A 25,282-nucleotide genomic window follows, 5' to 3' on the forward strand; every position below is an offset into this window, starting at 1 on the left:
CAGTTTAATGTTTATGCAGAAATGTGAGTTGTAACTTATGTTGCTTATGGTCTTGTTAACAAAATGTTTCTTCTGGTGTTTGTGGCCTTCATGACGGAATAGTTAATATGTCAAGCCGTAAAATGGTTGTGTGTGTATATATCAACACATTTTTTATGTATTTTCAGATACAAGTTGCTTTTAAGTCACACTGTTGCCAATTGACCTGTTAAAGAGATGTAATTTAAACTAAGTTTTGACAAGCATGATCCTTTAAGAGCTAATCTCTGTATTTCACATTGCAATGCATTTCAGAATATTCTTCATATTGCTATTAAAGGACAGATGGATCACTTCACAAAATAAAGCCTTTGAATCTAAAGCTGTTTGTTTTGTTGAAAATGAAATGGAACATATTGAGTAAGAACATGGTGGTGCGGGGGCGCGGTGGGTTGGACTGGGTCCTGCTCTCCGATGGGTCTGGGGTTCGAGTCCCGCTTGGGGTGCCTTGCGATGGACTGGCGTCCCATCCTGGGTGTGTCCCCTCCCCCTCCAGCCTTACGCCCTGAGTTGCCGGGTTAGGCTCTGGTTTCCTGCGACCCCGTATGGGACAAGCGGTTCCGAAAATGTGTGTGTGTGTGTGTGTGTGAGTAACAACATAAACCATTAAAACTGAACAAAGATAATGATGTAAAGATGATGTGATTAGATTACATAAAAATAACATGATTCAAAGATGTATCTGAATATAAAAGAATTATGTTAAGTCAACATGACTGAATTGTTAGGATAACTTAATTAGAGCATGTACACTTCATTAAAATACATATGATTAACATAAAATTATTATATCGAAACCATGTGAATGTGTAGGATCATACTGTGAACCCAAACTTACTAATTATGTGGAACCGATGTCCATAATTCATTTGAGAAATCCAATAAACTATTTTTTTCAGTGCAGAAGGATCTTCTTATGACTGTATAAAGCACACAGAGTGCTGTACTGTAAACATATGTACAGTACAAGTAAGACCCATCCCCACCAAATTTCCATTTTTAGAAAGTGGCTGTTGTTGTACCTCTATCTGTACCTTGGAGGCTACTAGTACAAGTCCCACTCCCATCTTCTACAGCTATCGAACTGCTTACAGTTAATCGATATAATAATAATACAGTACTAATAATAATAACCCTGCTGTATAAATGGGTAAATCACTGTAAGTTACATGTCCATAACATATGATAAGGAGCTTATGCACATGCATAGCTGCACGTAAAATCATAATCATAAATCACGTTAAAAATCATGATTGCTGATACACTAATGCTGGTTGAAAATGTAACATGTTATTAATTATAATAAATAAACCATGGCATGTGCAGCCTGAGCTTGAGTCATCGACTTTTTTGGTGAAAAAAACAAAAAGTGGTTAAAAGTGAACATAATAAATTGACCGCGTGTAGTCAATGTGCAGAGAGAGAGAGCGAGAGAGAGAGAGAGAGCGAGCGAGAGAGAGAGAGAGAGCGAGCGAGCGAGCGCACGGGGGGACAGGACACAGGACACAGGACACGTCACACACAGTCCTTCACCCCAGCGCAGCAGCAGTCGTCCAGGCACAGGAAAATAAGTGGACACCTCGGCTTGGAACAACAGTCGCGTCTGCCAGGTAACACTCAACACGCAATAAAAGTAGCGCTTTATTTGGCCCGACGTGTGACTTCGGGGAAAGAGTAGTGGCGGAAAAGAAGGAACGTTCTTCCCGACACTCCGACGATGTGACATCAAAACTTTGTTCGTTAAAGTCTGTGAACTTCCGCTTCCCGGAACTGCCCTCGCGAGCGGTCTTTACCGAACCGAGCCGCGGGAGCCGGTACCGGTCTGTGGTATCCGGTGCAGGGAAACGGCTTTGGTTTCGCCTCGTTTCTTGTCCTCAGTGTGTTAAATTAAGTCTTTTTGTAGAACACAGCAACTTAAGTAAGCGGTGTGTTTAGTAAGTTGGGCGTCACGAAGTTCTGAAGTTTTCTTTTATCTTGGACACCGAGAGAAGTACATCCATCGTCGTGTCGAGAACGAACGGTAGTCGCGTAGTTTCGCCACGCCACGGGACCGTGGACACGCTCTTCCTGGACTCTCTCTCTCTCTCTGTGTGTGTGTGTGTGTGTGTGTGAGTGTGTGAGAACTGTCCTTCGCTCCGCCGGCAATCCTTTTTCGCCTCACACAGAGCTTTGTCAGTTTGTGTAATAAGATTCGCGTCAGAGGACGATTACAATCAATGGCCACGTGAAGTGCAGTAAAACAACGGACTGAAACGTCGAGCATCACTCGCCACTCTCAGATAAAAGACAAGGCGGCTCGTTTACATGAGTTAATCAATATGTTAATGCAGGTTCTTGTCGTATTTGCACTGCAGGTTCCAGGGATCATTCTGACATCGTCGTGCCCTTGCTTGTGTACAACAGCAGGTTACTGTGTCCTACTGGTGGACAGGGTTCGAGGACCACTGGCCTGCATGAGTTCTGGCATATACTTTTGTTCTCAAAGAAACTTACAGTGCGAGCGAAGTTTATAATACTAAGCTCCTTTGAGTTATCCATTGATGCAGGAGGACATTTTTACTGTGTCAATTCAGGGTAAGGACCTTGATCGGCTGGAACAGGGATTCGAACTGGGAACCTTCTTATTGTAAGTGTACGACACTAATCGCGGTGCACGGTTAGAGTAGAGGTTAGAACTTCTGCCTTAAGGACCCAGGTTTGAATCCTGCCACCTGGTGTAGTACCCTTGAACTAAGTACATACCCTAAATTCGCCCAGCTGTGTTAGTGGGTTAATCATTGTACGTAGCTTAAAATTTAGTCTCCGTCCAAAACTCTAAAACTCAGTCCAAGGATATGCCGTTCAGGTTCACTCATGGTGTGTGAGTAATAGAGTGTGTTCCACTGATGTACGGATGAGTGACCCAGTGTAAGTAGTGTATCTAGCAGTGTGAGTCACCGTGGTGAATAAGGTGTGTGGGCTGATAACACTACGTAGAGTTCGTTGGAAGTTGCTTTGGAGAAAAGGATCAGCTAAATAAATGACTAAACTTGCATCCTGTTTGTTAACAAACTAGTTAATGTTGTGTGCACTCAGAAGAACACTTCTTCCTGGTGGGGCTCATTGTTTAAACTGGGAAGCATCTCATGTATACATGTGGGTACATCTCGTCTTCTAAGAATTTAGAAGTCCCAGCCAGTACTTGTGAGGTTCGCAAGGTTAACAACGTTCCAGTTCGATTCTGAGGAACTTCTGTTGTCGCTGTGGTCATGACACTGCTGTTATGCAAAGGACCTCTTCCAGTGGGGAGAGCCACTTGACCATGTTTTCATGGCATTGGAAGACTGGAGGCTTTGTGCTTCCTTCATGAACAGGAACCAATAAGGAAACTGATTAGATAAAAGTTCCCATTTGCTCATTGACTCCCTTTTATTCCCTCTTCAGTCATGAAGTTCCAACACATTAAAATTCACTGAGCATTAAAATACCCTCAGTATAAAAATGTAAGCTTACAGACATATTTGAAAGTCCTCAATAGTCCTGTGTACTGTGTGTGCCAGAAGGGTGAATGAAAGAGTCAAGTTTCTGAACCCTCCTCAGGCCAATGAGAATAAATAAGATGGAATGACATTGCTGTCTTTTTTGCAGCAACAAATAGCACTTTGTGCTTTTAAGCTGCTGGTATAGTGTATGTAATAGATAAAGTTTGTTAATGCCTAGTTGTAACATATTATGAATCACTTTTGTGTGCAAGAGACTATCTGGCTTTGTGAGTGGGACAGAAGTTCTGTTTATCAAGCATGGTTCTCATCTTCATATTTCTGTATGAAGGAGGATTTTCATTATGTGAGAGGTAGTAATTACTGGCACGGGGTGAATTTGCCCCTTTTGTTTTTTAAATTGTTACAGTCCTTAAACTAATGTGTTTATGTTTTACATAGATAATTTACTTAGTTGGCACAGTTGGAGTTTTGATCAACGTGGCTTGCAGCTTCGTGTTTTTATCAATTTTATTTGATCAATATATATATAGCTGGACATTTCACTGCAGGGTGATTTATTACGTTACCTTAGAACCTCTTTATCAGCTTTATTCACGCCTGAGTTCTTGGTCTCAGAGTGCGTGTACTTGAGTTTAAGCCTTAGTTGTCTGTTTTCAGTGTTACATACATACATACATTTATTTACTTAGCAGATGCTTTTCTCCAAAGCGACTTCCGATGAACTCTGTGTAGTGTTATCAGCCCACACACCTTATTCACCAAGGTGACTTACACTGCTAGATACACTACTTACAATGGGTCACTCATCCATACATCAGTGGAACACACTCTCTCTATGTTCTCATTGTGTCAATGTTGGCAATGTGACATTGTTTTTACAAGTTTTGACAGAAATACTCCTAATATTCATGACATAATTTACATAACTTTTCACCTTGTAAAATGAGCTGCAAAATAGTGTGTGTTAGTAATTAATTATACCACACCTGTTAAACGAGGACAGGATTTATTTAGTCAGTGGATGGGAGAGCACATGTTATGGGAGGTCTTCCAGCCATTTATCCACCCATCCATTTTTCACAGCCAGTTTTTCATTTGAGGTTGTGCTATGTTATTGAACTTGTGAACATTTGGGAAGATTACAAGCAAGTTTACCATTATACTGTACTTATTCATTCAGCAGACATCTCTCTCGGAAGCAACTTACTATACACTCTGTCTAGCATTTTATCTAGAACCTCTTATCCAAGGTTAGTTACAATGCTAAATACATCACAGTACACTGCCTACAGTCAGTCACTCATCTATACATCAGAGCAACACATTCTCACACACATACTACAGGCAATTATGAGATACCAGTTCACTTGAAACATATGTCTTTGGTTTGGCCGCTGCCTGCTGTGTGGCGGGTCTGGGGTTCGAGCCCTGCTTGGGGTGCCTTGCGATGGACTGACGTCTTGTCCTGGGTGTGTCCCCTCCCCCTTTGGCCTTGCTCCCTCTGTTGCCGGTTGGGCTCCGGCTTGCCGCGACCCCACTCGGGACAAGTAGTTGGCATATGTCTTTAGACTACCGGACAAAAACCACGTGAACACAGGGAGAACATGCACAAACTGAGTGGGGATCAAACACACATCCTCTGGCACCACTCAGGTGCCGGGAGACAACAGGAACACTTGCTGCACCTCCATGCCTCCCACAGCTGGACAGCTAGTCTTTCACTGAGTTATGGTTTTCTAGATACCTGCATGAGGACCTGTTGAGATGGAGTAGTGGGGTTATGGGTTCAGGTCTTCGCCATGGAACGTGTCTGCCACCCTTGGTATTACTACCTGAGCTGCTGCATACTGGCCTCAGTTCAAGCTCAGTGGGAGAAGCTTAGCCCAGCCAGCCTGGGGTTTGTATTTTTTAATTACCCATATAGCTCCCCCACTGAGCTTGTTTTGCCAACTGTGTTACTTTTCCACTGACTAGTACCTTCTTAGATTGTCAAATGAAATGTCCCTGAGGTGGCTGTGAATTTCAATTAGACTTCACAACCATGAAAAGGACTATGTAGGCGAGAGTGACCATGTGCGTGTAACAGCAGTTTTTTGAATTTATGGTGATGGTGTAATCAAAGAACAGTACAGCACTGTGCTCATTTCTTGAAGTGGATCCCTCTCTTAATAGGTGTGATTAGTAATCTTGCCTTGTTTCATAATCATTCCTAATCTTGTAATCTGGTTTGTTGGACTTTAAAGGTTCCAACCAAAATCCTTAAGTACCCTTTCAAATGAACGAAGAAGCCTTTTTGGCATTTTTTTAATCTAACAACATCTTGATATCTGCTCTCACAATGGACTTGGACACTGTAGCCAATAAGGATGACTCTTCGTTCCCTACCTCCCCTGAGTCTCCATTGTCAGCTGGGTTATGGGGAAAGGAGGTGGCCAGGTATTAGTAACAGCAAAATAAGTAACAAAGATGAAAGTCACCTTACATAAAAATTTATAATGTCACCTTTGTGTTGTTTATTTATATCCCATTACTTCTCTAAGAGTTCTTTTCTCTTACAGGATTAAATTTCTGGTTGAATTTCCACCTACTTGAAAAGTTAACTAAAACTTAAGCTTCTTCATCTCTTGAAGTTAGTTGTTAAAGCCTGTTTGAGACTTCATGGGGGCTGTAGACACGGTGACATCTTCAAATATTTTCCTTGCTTGTAATAGCAGGTCACAGGAAAGTTTTTGAGGAACACGACGACCATAACACAGAACAAGCTAAACGGTGTGGGAAAGCATCACTAGATTCTAGTATATAAATGTCACTCTTTTTGGCTGTGTGAGGCTCTCAGAATGTGCTGAATGTCTCAGGGGACATATTTACTGTTTTACTGTTCTTTCAAAGTGTTTGTGTCAGTGGAAAAAGATGGGATTATGTGACAGACAGGTCTGAGATTTCACTGTCATACTCTATTGAAGAAGCAGACCCTTTTGATACCTGAGATGCAGACACCTCCTGAATGACAGTCAAGCTCATGGAGTGATTCTGTAGTGCGGGGATCCTTCAGCTTTAACTTATTTGGAGTTTAAGAGTTCTGTGTGGGGGGTGCGGTGGCGCAGTGGGTTGGACTGCAGTCCTGCTCTCCGGTGGGTCTGGGGTTCAAGTCCCTCTTGGGGTGCCTTGCGGCGGACTGGCGTCCCGTCCTGGGTGTGTCCCCTTCCCCCTCCGGCCTTACGCCCTGTGTTGCCGGGTAGGCTCCGGTTCCCCGTGACCCCATAAGGGACAAGCGGTTCTGAAAGTGTGTGTGTGTGTGTGTGTGTGTGAGTTCTGTATGTGTGTATTTTTTTTTTTATTTAGTTTTGTGGTGTTGATTAAGAGTACTATTTGAGTTGAATAGTGAGGTTGTAATATTACACAGACAGACACAGACTTGGCTTCAGGCACACAATTGCACACACGCTTGAAACATAACAAATGATTTCAGCTTTAATTCACAAGTCATTTGGATAAATAGATGCAAAATGGATATAAGTGTTGTACCTTTGAGGCAAAGGGCTGTCACTCTGTGGTTAGCACTCAACAGGAGAGAACCAGATTGGATTGGAAGTGCCCCATACACCAGGCCTGTGACATTCAGCCTGTCGTCTCTTTTCACCCTGTTTTTTATGAGATGAAATTTTCTAGTCATCAGCTGGAAAAAAGGTGATATGGCAGGTATGATGCTCCTTCCCAGGGTTTCAAAAACCCCCATGAAGCCCTGACCAAACTTCCTTGTTTAATATGACACTTTGTACATAGTATAGTAAGATTTCCAGGTACTGTGAAATCCAAAATTGTTTTAGGACATTTTATTTGTGTGGTTATTTCTGCAGCATGGAGTGCAGTTTGAGTAACACTCATGTGGGCGTATGAGAGTTACACCCTCATTTTTGGTCTGTGGTTCAACTGAATGCAGTAAATCTATGGTTTAGTCAGGTGACGAAACTCTGCATTTGACTCTAACCCTTCTGAGATATGATTAAGGGTCAGAGATACAGTTCTTGGCACTCATTCAGATTATTTGTGATGGAGTTTAATTCTGCTACTCAGCACCTACTTCTGCAAGGTGCTTCGCTGATACTCTTGCAAAGGCCTCTGTGAATAATTCAAAGCTCGTATATTCTAAGGTAATATCAGATACTTAAAAATTACCTTTGTTTTCCGCAGTAATAGCCTCACATCCTGAAAGTAAATAAACTAATTCACCATCTTACAGTAAATTTCAGGTTATTTTCAGACAAGCTGTCATTACAGTTACAGTAAACAATTCAGATTCCTCATTCCCAGATTCAAAAAGGAAGATACTGGCTTGTCAGTGGTTTTTGTGTTCTGCGTTGTTCCCTTCTGTTTATAAGGAAGATCAGTGAAGTAAAACAAAATACCTTTTGGTACCATTTTGCCTTGGCTTCAGTGGCAGCTGTGTGAGTTGAGGACATTTCACATGTTTTCCATCTTGAGAGAGTGTGTTATGCCTGTCTTTATCTTCACATTTGAGTATAAGGGAGTCTGATGTCAGATTCATGCACTCTTCCTCTGGGGTGCTAGAAGAGTGTGTGCTTTGGGCTGAAGTAAGTTTTAGATGGAGATGCTGAACCCTGAGGCTATGTCCTGCTCTTCCTTCTGGGGTGGAGGGTTATGTGGTGAGGAGTATCAGGCGCCAGACCTTCCCTTCAGTCTTGGAGCCAACCTACTAGAGGCAGCTATGAAGGTCACAAATTTGTTGGGTGTTCCTCTTGCTCCACATCCCTGAACTGGGCATCTCCTGCAACATGTAATGGATCTCCAGCCTCCACAGTCAAGGAACGTATTATAAATATGAGCTACTGCTTCTGTCTTGGAGCGGCTGTCGTCCCATCCTTCTCTCCCCTACCCTGCCCTGGGCCACATCTTGCTGCATAAATTTCTCAGAGTGGGCCTGAAGTGCTGTCTTACTGAAACTCTGCACCATTTTTTAACCCCTGCCTTGATATGAGCTGAAGGTCTGACAGTTTTGAGTAAATGATAAATAATGAAAAAAGCCCTTTCTAACAAAAAGTTGAAATGAAGGGTGCAATTATGCGTATGGAAATTAACAAAGGTATGGAGCTGCCTTGGCATTGCAGTCACATATTTGTTCTTAAAGGTTAATTTACCATGGGAAGACAGGCAGAGTGATTAAATTAGTATGTGCCCCTGCCATGCTACTCTCCCGTGATACTTGTAACATATTGCTTGGTCCCTTAGTGATGTTGCACTGCTGCCACTCTGTTTTGGACATGCCTGTTGTCAAATGCAGATATCAAAGAGGGTACAGGATAAGCCAGTGCTCATTATGGCTGTGTAGTGTTTGATCTAAAGACCAGGGGCTCTTTTAATGGAACATCCAAATCCTGTTATGAAGAAATGATACAGACAGACTGCTTGACAGCTCTAGCAACAGATTTAAGAACAAACATACAACATCTGGTAGCGTAGTGGTTAGAACTGCTGACTTTGGACCCAGAGGTTGCAGGTTTGATCATCACCTGCTGCTGTAGTGCCCTTGAGCAAGGAACTTAGCCTAAATTGCTCCAGTAAAATTACCCAGCTGTATAGGTTCTTAAATAGTTGTAAGTACCTTAACATTGTAAGTTGCTTTGGAGAAAAGTGTCAGCTAAACGAATAAATCTAAATGTAGGTGACTCTTCTCCATAGCAACTTAAGTGTTAAGCTGTTTCCAATGTTTCTTTCATTTTTTACTGCTGGGTAATTCAGGTTAAGTACTCTGATCAAGAGTACCTGGATCAGGATATTGAATTCAAACCTGCATCATTCAAGTGCAAAATGATAGCTCTAACCACTGTGCCATTTACTTCGCCCTCTCCACTGAACTTTATTTGTAGTAATACACCTTTCAGGCTCCTCTTCTGGGGTGTGCAGTGCCACAGTGTGGACTGATGAGCACTGATGTGTGAAGGTGGTACATTGGGTGTCACCTTAGAGGAGAGTGAGCACAGGGAGGGGTGTGCACGGGTCCAGGCCTTGGAACGGGGGTGTCGTGGGATGAGCAGAGAGAGAAAACCCTGTGTTTCAGTTGGGGGGGGGGGGGGGATGGGAAGGGTTGCTTCTGATAGGCAGTTAGAGACGATACTGGGTTGAGGAAGATTATGTAGAGTTTTTGGGAGGGTTTTCAGATGCAAGAGAGAGAGGGGAGGGTGGAGCTGATATGAATTCCGTCTTTGTTTCAGAGCAGCCTGTTGTGTCGTGTGTGTGTGTGGGTGTAGTAGGAGGAGGGACACTTTCAATCCCTGAGAGAGGAGATTCCTCAGGTGCTCAGGGGCTTCCCCCTAAGAGCGGGCAGGGGAGAGGAGTAAGCAGCAAGCACAGGCTTCCTGCGTGTGAATTGGGGTGACAGAAGGTCTGTGAGGAGTTCCCATCGAAGGAGAGAGCGCTCATACGGACTCCAGAAAACAAGGCTGGGACACTATCTCTCCTGCCCATTCTACAGCATTGGTGGGGCAGCACACTGAGAGATTGGCAGCCAGTCTGCTGTTTGCTCTTGGAAGGTGAGTGACTCCTTTGGCCCATGTTTCATACATGATATTATTATACAGTGCATATTTATGTATATAATGTTGATCTAGAAACAAATGATGTTGCGATGGTTGTGTGATTTGTCATGTTCATTTGTGACAGCACCGGCTAATTCAGGCAAAGAAGGTCACGTAGTTTGCCGTTATAGGCGCTCTGCTGTGTGTTGGCCAGGCACATGAGAATTAATTTGACACTTAATAATCTTCAGACACATCATAACAGTATCATGCTGTGAGGCAACATAGTTCATAAGGGATTAATATGTTAGGTCAATACAGCAGTTAGAGTAGAGGGCTGGAGCCATTTGAATCCCACCTAATGCTGTTGTACCATTGAGCAAGGTAGTTACCGTAAAATTACTCAACTTTATTAATGGGTATGATGTTGTAATTGGCTTAGCATTGTAAGTCACTTTGGAGAAAGTAAGCGCAAAATAAATAAATGCAAATAGAGTATAATGTTTCTTTCTTCAGCTCTGTTACAACTCTGAATGATGCATAAATGGGGGGTGAAACTTTAGCGTCTCCTCGATCTTCTGAGCTGAACTGAGTCTGATTGCTGAAACCCAGATACTACCACTGCTGAATAACTCTTCTGAAATCTTGATTAAATTCACATACATGATGCAAAGGTCCAATGATTCTGTCTCAGCTTTCGGGAAGTGCTACACTTGGCCAGTCCACTGAGTTCGACTGTTGGTCACATGTTGGTAAAGAAGGGGCTGGGTCATGGGTCATTTTGGAATATGTTGTATGGTGATTAAGGGGTCAGGGGTAGGGGGCTGGCCTTTGCCTCATGCAGTATGAAATGTTCAGGGAGTGTCATTGCAGGTTGCCCTGACATGCCCAGCAGGTACCTTTTAGGGTTAAGTTGCTTTAAGTGACACCTCTGGTGCTGCATAATGTTGTAGGCCGGTGGCTGGTCAACCAGAGTCGAAAGTGAGCATTAGTTTGCACTTCCATGTTTTTCTGATTTGATGTTTCAGGTTCCTGAATCTGCTGAAGAAGGGCCACTTAGGTTTGTAATACACTGAGTTCTCTCACCTTAGCAGACTCCAGGATTATCAGTGTGATTTTTATGAAAGCATTAACTGAAAGGTATTTGTGTCCCTAGTATATTGGGTTTCTATGGCATTATAAACACAAAGCCTGTTTTGTATGGTAATACCCCTCAGGGCCTTTGACGCAGATTTGTGGGGTGTCTGTTGAATAGGCCGGATAATGAGCTGATGGAGGAGAGAACAGCTATTACAAAAGCTCACACCCCCCACTGGTTTGCAATAGCTGCTCCAGTTGCCGTGTTCTGCTAAATAAGTCTGCAGTATTCAAGAAAGGAAAGATCTCAGGTTTTGAATGGGGGAGGTCAAGAGAAGCCGGTCAGATGGACATCACAGTTAAATTGTAGGCACAGCCCTTTCATTAAAACTGTCTTTGCCATGTTAAACTCATTTATCATTTGTGCCAAGTTTTTCAGCAAATTGACAATTTGATTTTTTTTTCCCCTCTCTTTTTTTGGACGTAAGTCAAGTGTGTATTGAACGAGTGCATATACTTTACAATTGGTTTCCAACTGGACCTTGGCAAGTGACAACAGAGCAGAATGTTTTTGAGCCAGTGGCTAACGAATAAGGCTGCGAGAGATATAAAGCAGCACAAGTGGAAGGTGCCAGTTGAGTAAACCCACTGCTCCAACAGGGGCATCAGCCTTAAGGGGTCTGGTGGGGAACAAGGTGATGAACAGAAGAGAAATGCATGTATACATATGGATGGGGCAAAGTAGCATTAAATGATGAAGGGACAGTAAGAGGTTTGGAAGGCATCCCTGCTGAGACCTAGAAGAAATATGGTATTATCAGGTATGAGTCAGTATTTTAAGAAATTGTGTCGCAGTGAAGTCCGTGCAGGTGGCAGACATGAAGGTGAAAGGAGGTGAAAGACTGGGTGGGGTTGAGTGGAAGTTGAAAGGCAGTAGGGCATGGGGATCCCCTGGTGGGCTCTTTTCAGGGTCCTCCGGGTGCTGGAGGGAATGGGACGTGACGGGTGTGAAATTCCTGCCCCCCTCCCCTTGTTGCCCCCTCTCCTCCCCTTCACTCTGCAGTCCCGGCTCCTGCTGGTTCCAACAGCGCAGGCATCTGTTTTGTTCTGGCCGTTTTCCCAGCACATTTAAACCAACACTGCAGTGTGGTTAATGATGACAAGCTCCTTTGTGATTTTGAGCTGTGACAGGAATTAAGAAGAACTTTCAGGTTAGCTTTAGGATTGCAGGTCATAGCTGGTCTCCACCGGGAATGTGGTTTTGTATGTCTGATTACAGTGACAGAGGTGGATTCTGTCCTTACGTTGATGGAGATGTTGGTTGATCTGATGGGCAATCATCTTCCATTCCATGACATATCTTTCTTGTGGATGACAGGCTCCTCTTGGACAGGCCTAATGCTTTCCAGGTGGCTCCCTGGGACAAGCCAGCTTGTCCAGGTTGTGTCCACACAGAGCTCCTGATTCTTTGAAAACAAGACAAAAAACCTGAAAAAAACACAAAATGTGGCGCCTAGTGGTTTTCCTTCTGCTTTGAAAACGGTTCTCTGTCCTACAGTATACAACAGAAGTGAGTACACCCCTGTGCAATATCACTGAAATGTCAAATGATTCAAAACTATCACTTTACAGTAATTGCATTACTTATAAGTTGAACAGTAGGGTATTTGCTCTCATCTAAAATTAAAAACTAACAATTTAGATTCATTATATTAAAAATACACGCCCCACAGCAGGAACTCAATGCAACAAAAGTCAGTACACCTTTCGGTACTGAGATTCAAATCTTTTGTTTTTTCAATACTTCATTTGTCACCTTTATTTTTGATGACGACTCAGTCCTCCTCGACATGGAGGATACCAGTGTTGCACAAATTTCTGGAGTGATGTTCAGCCATTCTTTAGAGACAATTTTTTTTTCAGCTGCTCTTTGCTGGAGGGGCTGTGTTACTCTACCTTTCTTTTTAAAATACCCCAAATGTGTTCTTCTGGATTCAAGTCAGGTAACATACTTGGCCAGGTCAGTTTTCACTTTTTTCTTCTTTAGAAACTCTTGCATGATTTTGGCAGTGTGCATTGGATCATTATCATGCTAGAATATTCCTGTTCTGCCAAGCTTCTGGAGACTGGGAGTCATCTTGCTAGCCAGTATTTCCACAGGGATTCATGGTGCCATCTATAAATGTCATCTCCCCAACACCTTTTGTACTCATGCAGCCCCATATCATCACACTGCCACCTCCGTGCTTCACTGTCAGGACAGTGCATTTACTGTAGTAATCCTGGCCAGATTCATGCCAAACATGCTGAACCCCATCTGAGCAGAACAAATTTATCTTGGTCTCATCTGACCAAAGAATGTGCTCCCAATATTCACCAGGCTTCTTATGTTCTTTAGCAAAGTTCAATCTTGCAGTTTTGTGCCGAAGAGCAAGCAAGGGATTTTTTCTTGGACGTCATCCATAGAGGTTGACATAATTATGGAATGTCCTTCGCGCTGTCTGAGCTGTCACAGAAACTCCGATTTCCATTGATTACCCCTGTGCCAAGTCTGAAGCACTTGCCCTTCTGTTTTTCAGAGCTAGATTGTGCAAGTAGCGCACTGTCCATGGTGTCATTTTAGGACGGCCACTGTGGTTCTGATCAGTGGTACTATGGCTTGTTCTATACTTCCTGATTACTGCTGAAACTGTATTTTGAACTGCTATTTAGTTGGTCACTGATCTTCTTGTATCCTTTTCTATCATCGTGAAGTCTCACAATCAGATTTTTCAATTCCTCTGGCAATTCTTTTCCATGTGGAGCCATGATGCAGACATGCAGATAGACACAGCCCATAGGTCCAAAACTGAGAAAATTCTGGTGTTCACAGGAAAGGAGGACTGAGTCTGTCATCAAAAATAAAGGTGGACATATGAAGTATTGAAAAAATAAAAGATTTAAATTTCAGTAATGAAAGGTGTACTGACTTTTGTTGCATTGAGTTCCTACTGTGGGGCCTGTATTTTTAATATAGTAAATCTAAACTCTTAGTTTTTAATTTTACATAACAGCAAATACTCTACCTGTCAACTTAGAAACAATGCAACTATTGAGAGGTGATATTGCACAGGGGTGTACTCACTTATGTTGTATACTGTATGTCCACCCAAACAACTCTACTTATACTTCCATGGCACAGTACCCTCTTTTAAATTCGATTTTAATTTATTTAGCTAATGCAATTGTCCAAAGCCTGTTACAGTCTTGGGTGTGTACATTAAGCGCCTCACCCTGACTTGTTTTTACAGCAGGGCAGTTTTTACTGGAGCAGGTCAGGGTAAATCCTGCATCAGGAATTGAAGCCCTCAGACAATTTGGACACAGATCTCACTTCTGGTTTGGGATATGTAATGTGAACCCTTCATGAGATTTAGGTAACCTGTTTCTTTTAAATCTGTTGCAGTTGTGCTGTTATTTTTTATTGTGTGTGTTTGTTTTTGGTGTTCCTCCAAGCAATGAAGGTGAGAAGCACTGACCTCTGTAATGACACGCCGGTGTGTTTGTGAGTGTTTGCATGAAGAAGAGCTGCACGCAGTGGTCCGTGAAACAACATCTCCATTCCTTGTTATCTCAGAGTCGTCCTTCATAGACAGAGAAGTCAGTCCCTGGGGGGATGGGTGTTTTGAGATGAAGTACTCATCTGAGGAGAGAGGAATGGAGTGGTGTCCTATTACTCTGGTACAGGACAGGAGGTGGGGGCTGAGAAAACACAGGACACTTGTGTGAGAGTAAGGAGAGGGAATCTGATGGAGCTATAAGGGTAAGAGCACAGCATCTGTACAGCAGGGGGGGCAGCTTTGAGTATATCTGCAAGTTTACACTCATCAAAGTGCCTTCACCCTCTGGAACCACCACACACTGATGACCCATTGCCTATGGTTAGTGATATAATTCACTTTTTGTTCACTTGGTGTGTATGACCTGTTGACAATTTGTGTGCGTACCTGCAAGAAGGCCTCACATATTAGTTGTTAAATGTGGTTGGGGTGTTGTATGGGATACTTTGTGAAAAATCTGGAGGTGTCATGGCACTGTGGGTAATGCTGGTACTTCACAGTTCCTGGGTTGTGAGTTTGGAGATGGGTTCGACAGGCTCAGCCTGTGTGGGGTTTCCATGTTCTCTCTGTGTTCGTGTGTTTCCTCCCACAGTACAAAGACACATGTGTAGGTGAACTGAATGTAAATTGCCCATAGTGTGAGTTCGTTACATGGCTCTGCAGTATCAGTGAGTGAAAAATTGTATGGAGTTGAGTGTACTGTATGTAGCACTGTTGAGAACATGGTGCCACAGCGGGTAAAACCGATGACTCACCGCTTCTGAGCTGCTCAGTGGATGTGAGGTTTGAGTCTTGCTCAGGATGCACCCCCTAGACATGCACTGAGGAAAGCACCTGCGAACCACTTCAATTCCTCCCTTGCCTCAGAGACCACACAAGTGGTTTCTGTGAATCGGAATCGACTCGATGGCTCTTCCATCCATTCATGCAGCGCCGTGAGTAGCTCTGGACAAAGTGATCAGCTGAATACTGCTTAATAACCGCACACTTTAAAGAAAACTCCCGTTAAATGAATACATGTAAAAATGCATGTCCTTCCTCACCCAAACCTCGGAGACAATGCATTTTGTATGGGAGAGGGGCTCTGTAGCAGCTAGGCTGTGACTTTGAAACATGTAGCCTTGATCCGGAAACGGCAGCATCCCGGCGCAACCGTTCATTTTCCTCCTACACACTTATCTTTTTATGTGTCTTTAAGTTTTATGGCAGTTTTTATAAACTCAATAACAGTGTTTCTCCTGAACAAAAGGTGAAAATTAAAGTCGGGCTCCCGTTCTATGGGAAAGCACTTAACCTTCCGTCAGACTGTGTAATTGGGTGTGAGTCACTGCGCTAATGACAGGCTGAGATGAAAAGGCAACTGGTGGCCCCCAGGTGGAGGACAAAGTTCCCAGGTTCCCCGGGACTCTCCTTCTCACTCTTTTTTCATGTTTATCAGCAGGCAATGCTGAGTTATAGGCTGAAGAGCAATGCAGGACACTTGTGGGTTCTGGATGCACTTGAATATTCTCCTTTCTGACTCCAGCTCACTTGGAATGTTAGGGCAGTTCTGGTTTTGCCACAGTCCACGGTGCTATTGTAGTTCGGCCTGGACTTGTTCCATCTCACTGAAGACATTGCATTGTTTTTCCAGTGGTGCTCCCTCAGGCCCTGGAGTCTCAGATGTGACTCTTAGTACTTAAGTGTTTTGGGGGGGTTGAGAAGCTAAGCTGTCAGCTGTACTCTTCTTCTCCATACCTTCTGGTCAGTTTCATCTAGGGTGTGTCACCACTCCTCTTCTTTCTCTGTTGCTGTCTCTTTCAGAGTGAGCATGCCCCAGGAAGGATGGAGCCCTCAGTAAATCAGAAACCTTCACCCGCCATTGCTGTTCACCCCTTATGCCCTTCTGGAAGCGGGCAGTAGACGGCAACTAGAGCGAACCTCTCAGCTATGCCTGGATGGAAAGCTCAGTGGCGCTTGCTTTTGTTGAACTCGCTCACCTGCGGTCTGGAGCTCTGCGTGGCAGCCGGGATCACATATGTCCCCCCACTGCTGCTGGAGGCGGGGGTCGAAGAGCAGTACATGACCATGGTCCTAGGTAAGGAGATCCTGTTACTCCCTGCCCCCTTCCAGCAGGGCAACAATTAAACATGAAAAGGCTTCTGGGAGCACAGGAGGGGCCACACACAAGCCCTAGGGAGAAATTGGAGAATGGGCGGGATTCCAGGCTCCTCTCCTCTGTTCTGCTTTTACACGGACTCTGTTTCCTTGGAACTTGACAAGTATTGTCAGTCATTGCCTGCTGACACCATGTTCATTGCTCCAGAACTCAGATAAGCTGTTTCACTTCAACCAAAGAAGGAAGGCAAAATAAATTGTTGTTTTACAAATGAAAAATGCAAAGACAACAGGTATCCAATGTGCATATGCCCTTTTCTGAGGAAGATAATGGAGAATAAATGGTTGTTTACAAAGAGGATGGGGTTGTTTCCTCAGGGGCCCAAGAGGAACCCTCCTGGCCCTAAACCGCATAATGGTGGTCATTATACCCATCAGGGGTTGCTCGCCTGCTCCTTTGTCCAGCCTGTAATCAGGTGCTAACTGACAGGTGGCATCAGATCAGGGCACTGGAGCATTTAAGGGTGGAGCAGCACATGAGTTTGGACTTTTGGCTTGACAACCTCACAGTACATGTGTATGCTTAGTAACTGAAGTGTGCTGTGGATGAATGAGCACCTGCCTGGCCCCTGCTATGTGTTCAGAGCATTGTGGGGGCTCCATTGCTTTTGTGCTGCTCTAACAGGGCAATGGGCAGCAGGTGTTGTACTGGTTACAGCTGTTGCCTTACAGTCAGAGGATGCAGGTTGAAATCCCCCTTTGTGCTGTAGTACTGTTGGTGAAAATATTTAATTTTGATTCGGTTTGTCATCGAAGTGGCACAGAGAACTGAACAGTTCTGCATATAGCGACAGCAAAGCGAAACACTTGGCTAGATTTAAAGTAAGGTAACTGGCAACTGAGGAAAGGAAATGGTTGGAGAACTGTAAGACAAATAAACCTTGATTTACCCAGAATCTATACAATTATACAGCTTTATAATGCATAAATAATTATAAGTACCTTATTATAGAAACCTAACACTGTAAGTTGCTTTGGAGAAAATGGTCAGATAAATGAATAAATTAAAACAAATAACACTAATATTTAGTACCAGTGAAGCCTGAAACTGAGGACGGGGCACTGCCTGTGGCTGTGTGGGTCAGCAGGTTGTGTCTTTCAGCACCTTCTGCAGGAGGATGCAGTCGCGGCCCATTGTCTCCTGTGCGCGGTCGCTTTACACCTAACCCCCATTAAGCAAAGAGACAAACTCGTTGGGCTGCCTACTGTGCGTTCCTGTCCTGGTGTTGGTCTGTTTTCAACCATAAGCTTGTTCGTAGAAGTCAGTGCACAGATGTTTGAGTTTCAGATCCTGCTGCAGGTGATGGGTTGGAGTGTTTTTGCCCCTGTTGTCCTGTTGTTGCCTTGGAGAGATATCAAGAGCAGTCAGAGACAAGCCCAACATTGAAATTGTTTTGGCCTGAAAGTCAATGTATGGAATATAATTTAAGTTTGTTTAAAATAAATAAATAAATAAATAAATAATAATAAAAAAAACCTCACATGTGTAAGTTGTACTTAGAACATTTTCAGAATGTGGCCCCTTTGTTTATCTGCTGGTTGTACCGGTTTTTTTTTTTTTTTTTTTGTTGGTTTCCTCTTTGCCTTCAGGTGAATGTATTGCAGCACCAGCAATTAGTGATGTTTGTTATGCTAAATTAAACATGTTACACTAAGTTAAGTCATTCAGTGTCTTTCTTACTGTATGTGATATGATCTCCAGTATGATCTCGCACCTTAGGTTGATCAGGTGTTCTTCAGAAGAACTACTGCGACCCGATGCTCCAAAATCACTCTCATGTAGTTTACAGGAAATCCCCGTGGTTCATGCAGTGGCCAGTTGAGTGCAACAAGCTCTCCCACCGCAGCAAAAATAGAAACATGCCCCTTTGGCTCTTCATCACACAAACTGAGTTTGAAGAAGCCCAGTCCCCAAAAAGGGTCCAAATGTCGTCACGCTGATGAGACTGTGTTGACAGTATGTCATTGGAAATGGTGTATTTCCTTTTAGGACAAAGGGTTGCTTTTATTTTTAGTGTTTGCTGGTTTCTGAGCATTGAGGACCATGGAAGTTCGGCATTGCAGCGGCGCTTTGTTGAGTCTCTGCGACTTCTGCGATTTATCTTATCTGCAGGAATGTCTGGGTCTTACTCTGTGACTGAAGGAGGAGACCATGGCTTTATTATGTCACAGCAAGCATTTCTGAGGCACAAAGAAATGCCTTTGTCTGGTGCGAAAAATGGGCACACCCTGCTGTATGTGTGGATCAATATCCGTGACAGCAGACAGTTTCTCCAACTGTCAGAGCTGGCCTCGTATTGCATACTGTAGACCTCGAGGGAAAGACTTGTCATGGCACAGCAGGTATTGCTGCTGCCTCACAGCGTCTAGGCTGAGTGTTCAGACATGGGTTGGAATCCAGCTTGGCCTTTTTGGAGTTTCTGTGGGTTGCCTCCAGGTGCTCTGCTTTCTTCCCTCAGTACTAAAATATACATTTCAGGTTGATGGGAGACATTGTTTCCTTTAGTGTGGGAGTGAGTGTGTTACACTGCTCTGCTCTGTACCTGCATGTATATACTTATAAGTAGCATAGTAAAGTGTTAAACACTAATTATTTTAGAAAAGTTGTAAGTTGCATGTTAGTTAATGGGAGCTGTCTTGACTCCGTCTGCCCCCTGTCACATACCTGTCCTGCTTTCCCACAGGTATCGGACCTGTCCTGGGTTTGCTCTTCATCCCGCTGATTGGCTCAGCCAGTGACCGCTGCACCAGCAGTTATGGCCGGCGACGGCCCTTCATCTGGCTGCTGTCGCTCGGAGTGCTGCTCTCTCTCCTCATCATCCCCCACGCTGATGTCCTGGCCAGCCAGTGGGGCCGGGGTGGGCGCCCCCTGCAGCTTGGACTCCTCATCCTGGGAGTAGGGCTGCTGGACTTTTGCGGCCAGGTGTGTTTCACGCCATTGGAGGCGCTGCTCTCAGACCTGTACGGTGGAGAGGAGGAGGAGGCATGCAGCCAGGCTTTTGCCATGTTCTCCTTCATGGTGAGCCTGGGCGGCTGCGTGGGTTACCTGCTGCCAGCGCTCGACTGGAGCGAGGGCCTGCTGTCGCTATACCTAGGAGGCCAGGAAGAGTGCCTCTTCACCCTGCTCATCCTCATTTTCGTGCCCAGCGTCCTGGTCACCATGAAGGTATCCGAGGAGACCCCCCACGGTGTACCCTCGATTGCCTCGGAGCCCGGCTCCCTGGAGGACGTGCGCTGCGTCGGGCTCCCGCGCTCCTGCTTCCCTCCCCTACGATGCCGCGTGCGCCAACGCCAGTCAAACCCACTGCTCTGCTTGCTCCGGACTGTCTGGTCTCTGACGCCAGCTGTGTATCGCAGTTACTGCCACATTCCGCCCATTATGCGCCAGCTGTGTGCGGCACAGCTCTGCAGCTGGATGGCAGTCATGTCTTTTATGCTCTTCTATACAGACTTTGTGGGGGAGGGGCTCTACGAAGGGGTGCCCAGTGCAGCTCCTGGAACAGCCTCTAGGCAGCGCTACGATGAAGGTGAGTCGTCTCCTCCTTTGTGTCTCTATAACAGCATTCCCAGATGCTCCACCATCATCTGCTCTCTACTCCTGGACCTGAGGTTCAATTCTCGCCTGCCCTACCACCACTCGGGCACCTTTAGCAAAGTGTGAACATCTGCTTCACAAAAAGTCCACAAGGATGTCTGTTCAACCACAGCACGCCGTCTGGAGACGGGCCTTGTTTTGAGGGTCCTGTGGCTGTCTGTAGAACCTGCGTCACATCTTCTCACCATCATTCACCAGTGACAGATTTCGGGTTGTGCTCTGTGTGGCAGTGGGTCACATGAGGTTGTGCGCTGGTGTTTGTGTCAACTATCCTGAGTGAATGATTAATGTGGTGAATATGGATCACTCTGTGATCAAATGGCCCTCAGCAGTGAAAGAGTGGAGAAATCAGTAATGGGCCAGTCAAGGGTGGAGACATCATCTTTTATGTGTACATTTACTTGTTTAGCTCTTTTCTCCAGAGCAACGTACGACCTCGAGTCACTAAAGAGCATTTCACCACCAGACGGGGAGACTGAGGTGCAGACGTGTGATTCTCAGAATATGGTCACTAGGTCCAGTACTTAAGGGACAGACTCCCTTATGTGGCACTAGTTTGGTTTACCCTCCTTTACACACAGATACACACACAGACTCACACACACAGACAATCAATATGCTGGCCCCTCTTTTTAGGATTTCCACATCTGAGGAAGAGGAGCTCTTTCAGAATGATGCTGCCAGGGTCTCTAAATGTGCCGTTCTGAATAGCTTGAGAACCACTGCAATTAGATGGTAGTGTGTCTGTATGTTTGTGCATGTCTGGTATTTTTATCCTGTTATCTTAGTATGCAGTAGGGGATCTTGAGGTTTTTTGTAGTTATCTGCCCATTCCGCAAGTTTTTCAAATGGACCACTAATAAAGTATGTTAATTTAAGGCTGATTGCACATCACTGCTAGGACCTCTCTTTGTGCTGCGGTTCGCTGCCTTCGTTTCCATGTTGCCTTGGCTGCGCTGTGTGTCTGTCCATTACTGGTCCTGTACACATGCCATACCTCCTTGGACTCATGCTCAACTGTATGAAACATCAGGAAGACGGATCGGTCCCTGATTGAGGACCTCAGATGAAGTCTGTCAGTTAGTTGTCGACAGCAGCAATGTGGTCCCGTCCCAGGGGAGTGTTGCCATTCTGATCTTCCTCGGCAGAAGTGCAGACGAGGAGAAAGGAGAAAGATGCATTTCTGCAAAGGAGCCACGTGCCGTTCTGTGTTAGACCATCAATTACTCCTCTGAAGCGTGCCGTGTCTGGGCTGCGTTCCAGACCTGCTAAAAACACACGCTTCTTCAAGGATACTTTCCAAAATTTCTTCTTATGTTCATTTAAATATTGCCCAAGCTGACATATGCTGATGCATAATTTGAAATGCTGCTGAAATTCTGCAATCTGAGTTCACACACACTTAAAAATTGGTGTACTTTTGCATGTTAATTTATGCTGATGTCCAAACGTAGTCAAAGGGGCTGTACTTGTGGTTGTTACTATCAAAAGCATTTCATTATTAGCTAAAATACATGGCCAAAGTACCTTAATATTTTCTCAGTTTTTGTTGCTGTGTATTTGTGTATCAGTTCCTCAAGGGCACTACAGCACTGGTGGGACCGGGGTTTGTTCCAGGAACCTTCCAGCTACAAGGTTGCTGGCCCATGTCAACTTGGTACTTCTTGTCCCTTCCAGGGATCCGTATGGGAAGTCTTGGCCTATTCTTGCAGTGTGCCACATCCACCGTGTTCTCCCTGGCAATGAGCCGGCTTGTGCGCCTCTTCGGGTCACGCCGTGTCTACCTGGGCAGCGTAGTGAGCTTCACCGCCTGCGCCCTGGTCATCTGCCTGTCAAAAAGTGTGGTCCTGGTCACCGCTATGTCTGCCCTCACAGGCTTTGCCTATGCTGCTCTGCAGACCCTGCCTTATGCACTCACCTGCCACTACCACAAGGAGAAGGAGGTGAGCATCCCAAATGTGCCTGTACATCCCACCCCCTGGTCACCCTCTGTGCTCACTGTTCTAGCTCCAGCACACAACGTCTGTATTTTAATGGACACGTTTCCTCTATGATCACAGGTTGGGGTTTTTTTTTTTTTTTTTTTAAATGTAGTCAAAAATGAATAACAGTGATGAATGAAAAAATGTTAATGCTATAGCTTTGTCACTTTTTTATTTTTTAATATTTAGAACTGAGATTTTAATTAAAAAATGTATAATAATTACAGGCCCGAAAAAGATATACATTTTGACATCATTATACAGTATGTTAACCTTTGACTAATATGACTCATCTCTTTCAGGTTTACATGCCAAAAAATAAACTGAGAAGCACACAGAACGGGATGATTGTTGCTCAGGACCCATGGTGCGTGACACCAAGGGACGGTAACAGCAGCCGGAGCCACCTGCTGGCCAATGGGAACAAACAGAGCACCCAGGACAGTGAGGGCTACTACAGCCCCCTACTGGGGCACAATGGCTCCGCCTCCTGGGAGGATCACAGGCAGCGTGGTGTGGGCCTGGATTTTGCCCTCTTGGACAGCACTTTCCTTCTGTCTCAGGTTTTCCCCACACTCTTCATGGGGATGATCGTCCAGTTCACGGAATCTGTCACAACCTACATCGCTTCTTCCGCCATCTTTGGCTTTGTAGCAATCTACCTGGCCAACCAGATTGTGTTTGAACAAAAGGACATCAGAAACTGAGAGAGATGCAGTCCGAAAGGGATAGAAGTTTCCGCCCACCGTTTCCTTAGCTTGAAAAGGATGCGTGTTGTCACTGTTACCATGGGCACTCGGTCCTTTTTAATGAAGGAAAACCCTACAGGAACAGTTCCTTTGGGAGTATACTGTGTTCAGGCCCTGGTGCCTCAGTTCTTACCACAGCGTCTTTCAGCTGGAGTCCTCCTTAAACGTGGCCTGGTAACCTTTTCAGGAGCCCAGGCCGCAACGGTGAGCGGGAGGAACAAGGTATTCAGCCAGGAACAAGCAGTAATCAGCAGTGCTTGTGCAGGCCAAGCGTAGCTACAGTGTACACCTGTGGGACACCCACCCCCCCCTTCCCTCTCCAGGGCCGCGCCCCACACCCCAACCCTCCTGCTCCGTGTGACCCCACCCCCTCTCAGGGGAAGGAACAGGAGCAGCAGCCTGATCTGGTGGAGCCCACTTCTCTAAAAGGGATTTCTTTGCACTGCTCCCTGTTTCCCAGGTAGCGGCTGCAGTGGCAGGAACATCGGGGGAGTTGCTCAAAATTATTGCCTTAGCATTTGTGGACCGTGGTGGGAACTACAGTGGTGTTTTACGTTCATTTCTGTCTCGGTCTCACTCGAAGTGCTTTATTAATATGTATACATTTCAGTATGTTAGCTACATTCCAATGGGAATTTCTTAGGCAACCTATTTGGGAGAGGTTATGTGTACCTGTGATATTTTTAGCAAGACGTGAGATAAATGGGGATAAAGCCGCTGGAGTTAATCCTCCTGTCTTTTTTTTGCTGTGTTTCTCCTTTGTTAAATTATCAGAAATGTTCTTTGCAAGAGTTCTCCCATTCCACTACCTTTTGATTTCTGTATTTCCAGTTTGCTGTCTATCAAATATTCAGCTTGTAATCAAAGTTGAAAAGCCTTCTATTCAGAGAAATCTCTTTCAGACATATGTCTTGAAAGCAATACCAAGGGCTGGGAGGTGGTAAACAATATTCTGTATTTAACCCCATGAGATATGAAATGCTGTTAGATGTTAAACTCCATCAGTTAGCGAACCCAGTAAGAAGGCTAATTACAGTAGAGCAGAAGAAGCAGTACCTCTCCTAGGCAGACACATGTGTCACTGAAACATGAATGTTTCCTCGTGCTGTCCAATCACATTCCGGTCCTGTTGTATATAAATCTTCAGCTGAAGGCCAGAAGAGGTCAGTGACAGAGCAGTGGCTCCATGCCTGGGGGAAGGGGCTGCAGTGACATGACAGACGTGAGCACGTGACACCCCGTAAGCAGACAGGAGTTCTCTGGGTTTGTTGCCGTTGGGCACAGGAAAACCGCTCGCATGAACACCGAGCACAAACATATGTGCTACTCAGTATTATGTGGCATCATAACTCCATGTGCATACTTGTTTTTCATATCTCTTCATGTACATTTAGCTTATTTGTATAGGGGGAAATGAACCTGAAGCAATATTTATATGTGAATATAAAATGTTTGGGGAAAATATTTGAAATTTTTCCTTATTTCCCGTTGCTGTCAAACTGAAGTTAGGAAGAAAACAAGGACAACACCTGAGATTCCAATATTTTAACTTCACCCTGGTTTTAAACGGTTTATGTGAAAATAGACAAGAAAATGATTAGGTTTTGTTTTCAGTATCTATGTTTTTTTATGATGCTGTGCTATAGTTCCTTTATCTGTTCCCATGACAAAAACTGCATTTCAAGCAGGTTCAGGATTTAAAGTGCCCGAGCACAATGTTAACATTTTGTAAATGTGTATGTACCTACTATTCCAAAACTTATTTTATATAAAATTATTTATTTGTATGTTTCTCTGCCTCGTTGTACAGGGTGATTTCGTTGTGCTCTCCTGGACTGGTTTATAAACAGGAATTTAAAGCATCCGATAATGAACCAGAGACAAACCACTGTACTCACTCTTCTACATGCCTCAGAATCCAAATTTTTCAGTATTTCATAATGTATAACTGGATTGGAATCTATTGAGCCCATAAATTATCAGATTAAAAATTGCATTCACTAGTGAACTGTTTATTCTGTGCTAGTGCTGTATTTCAATATACATTTCTGAAAGAGAGCGTTAGTCTT

At 44.5% G+C, this 25,282-nt stretch overlaps 1 protein-coding gene across 3 annotated transcripts; it reads left to right on the plus strand.

Moving 5' to 3' along the window:
- The first annotated feature begins 1,532 nt into the window (after positions 1 to 1,532).
- On the plus strand, positions 1,533 to 24,474 carry LOC108918623 (solute carrier family 45 member 3). 3 transcript variants are annotated; one of them, XM_018726069.2, is made up of 5 exons: positions 1,533 to 1,649; positions 16,534 to 16,807; positions 19,572 to 20,414; positions 22,160 to 22,425; positions 22,767 to 23,171. In XM_018726069.2, exons 2-5 carry the CDS (start codon positions 16,660 to 16,662, stop codon positions 23,169 to 23,171), a joined length of 1,662 nt encoding a protein of 553 aa, XP_018581585.2. In that variant the 5' UTR covers positions 1,533 to 1,649; positions 16,534 to 16,659. The 3 variants fall into 3 exon arrangements, with proteins under 3 accessions (XP_018581585.2, XP_018581586.2, XP_018581588.2); XM_018726070.2 differs by lacking the exon at positions 1,533 to 1,649 and adding an exon at positions 9,643 to 10,069; XM_018726072.2 differs by lacking the exon at positions 1,533 to 1,649 and having other exon boundaries at positions 16,660 to 16,807; positions 22,767 to 24,474.
- The last annotated feature ends 808 nt before the right edge of the window (positions 24,475 to 25,282 follow it).

This window comes from Scleropages formosus, chromosome 21 (assembly GCF_900964775.1).
Source record: "Scleropages formosus chromosome 21, fSclFor1.1, whole genome shotgun sequence".
NCBI classification, from domain to species: domain Eukaryota; kingdom Metazoa; phylum Chordata; class Actinopteri; order Osteoglossiformes; family Osteoglossidae; genus Scleropages; species Scleropages formosus.

Coding starts and splice junctions, on each gene's coding strand:
- LOC108918623 (XM_018726069.2), top strand. CDS start 16,660: ATGCCTGGATGGAAAGCTCAGTGGCGCTTGCTTTTGTTGAACTCGCTC. Junction 20,415..22,159: donor TAGGCAGCGCTACGATGAAG/GTGAGTCGTCTC, acceptor TGTCCCTTCCAG/GGATCCGTATGGGAAGTCTT. Junction 22,426..22,766: donor ACTACCACAAGGAGAAGGAG/GTGAGCATCCCA, acceptor CATCTCTTTCAG/GTTTACATGCCAAAAAATAA.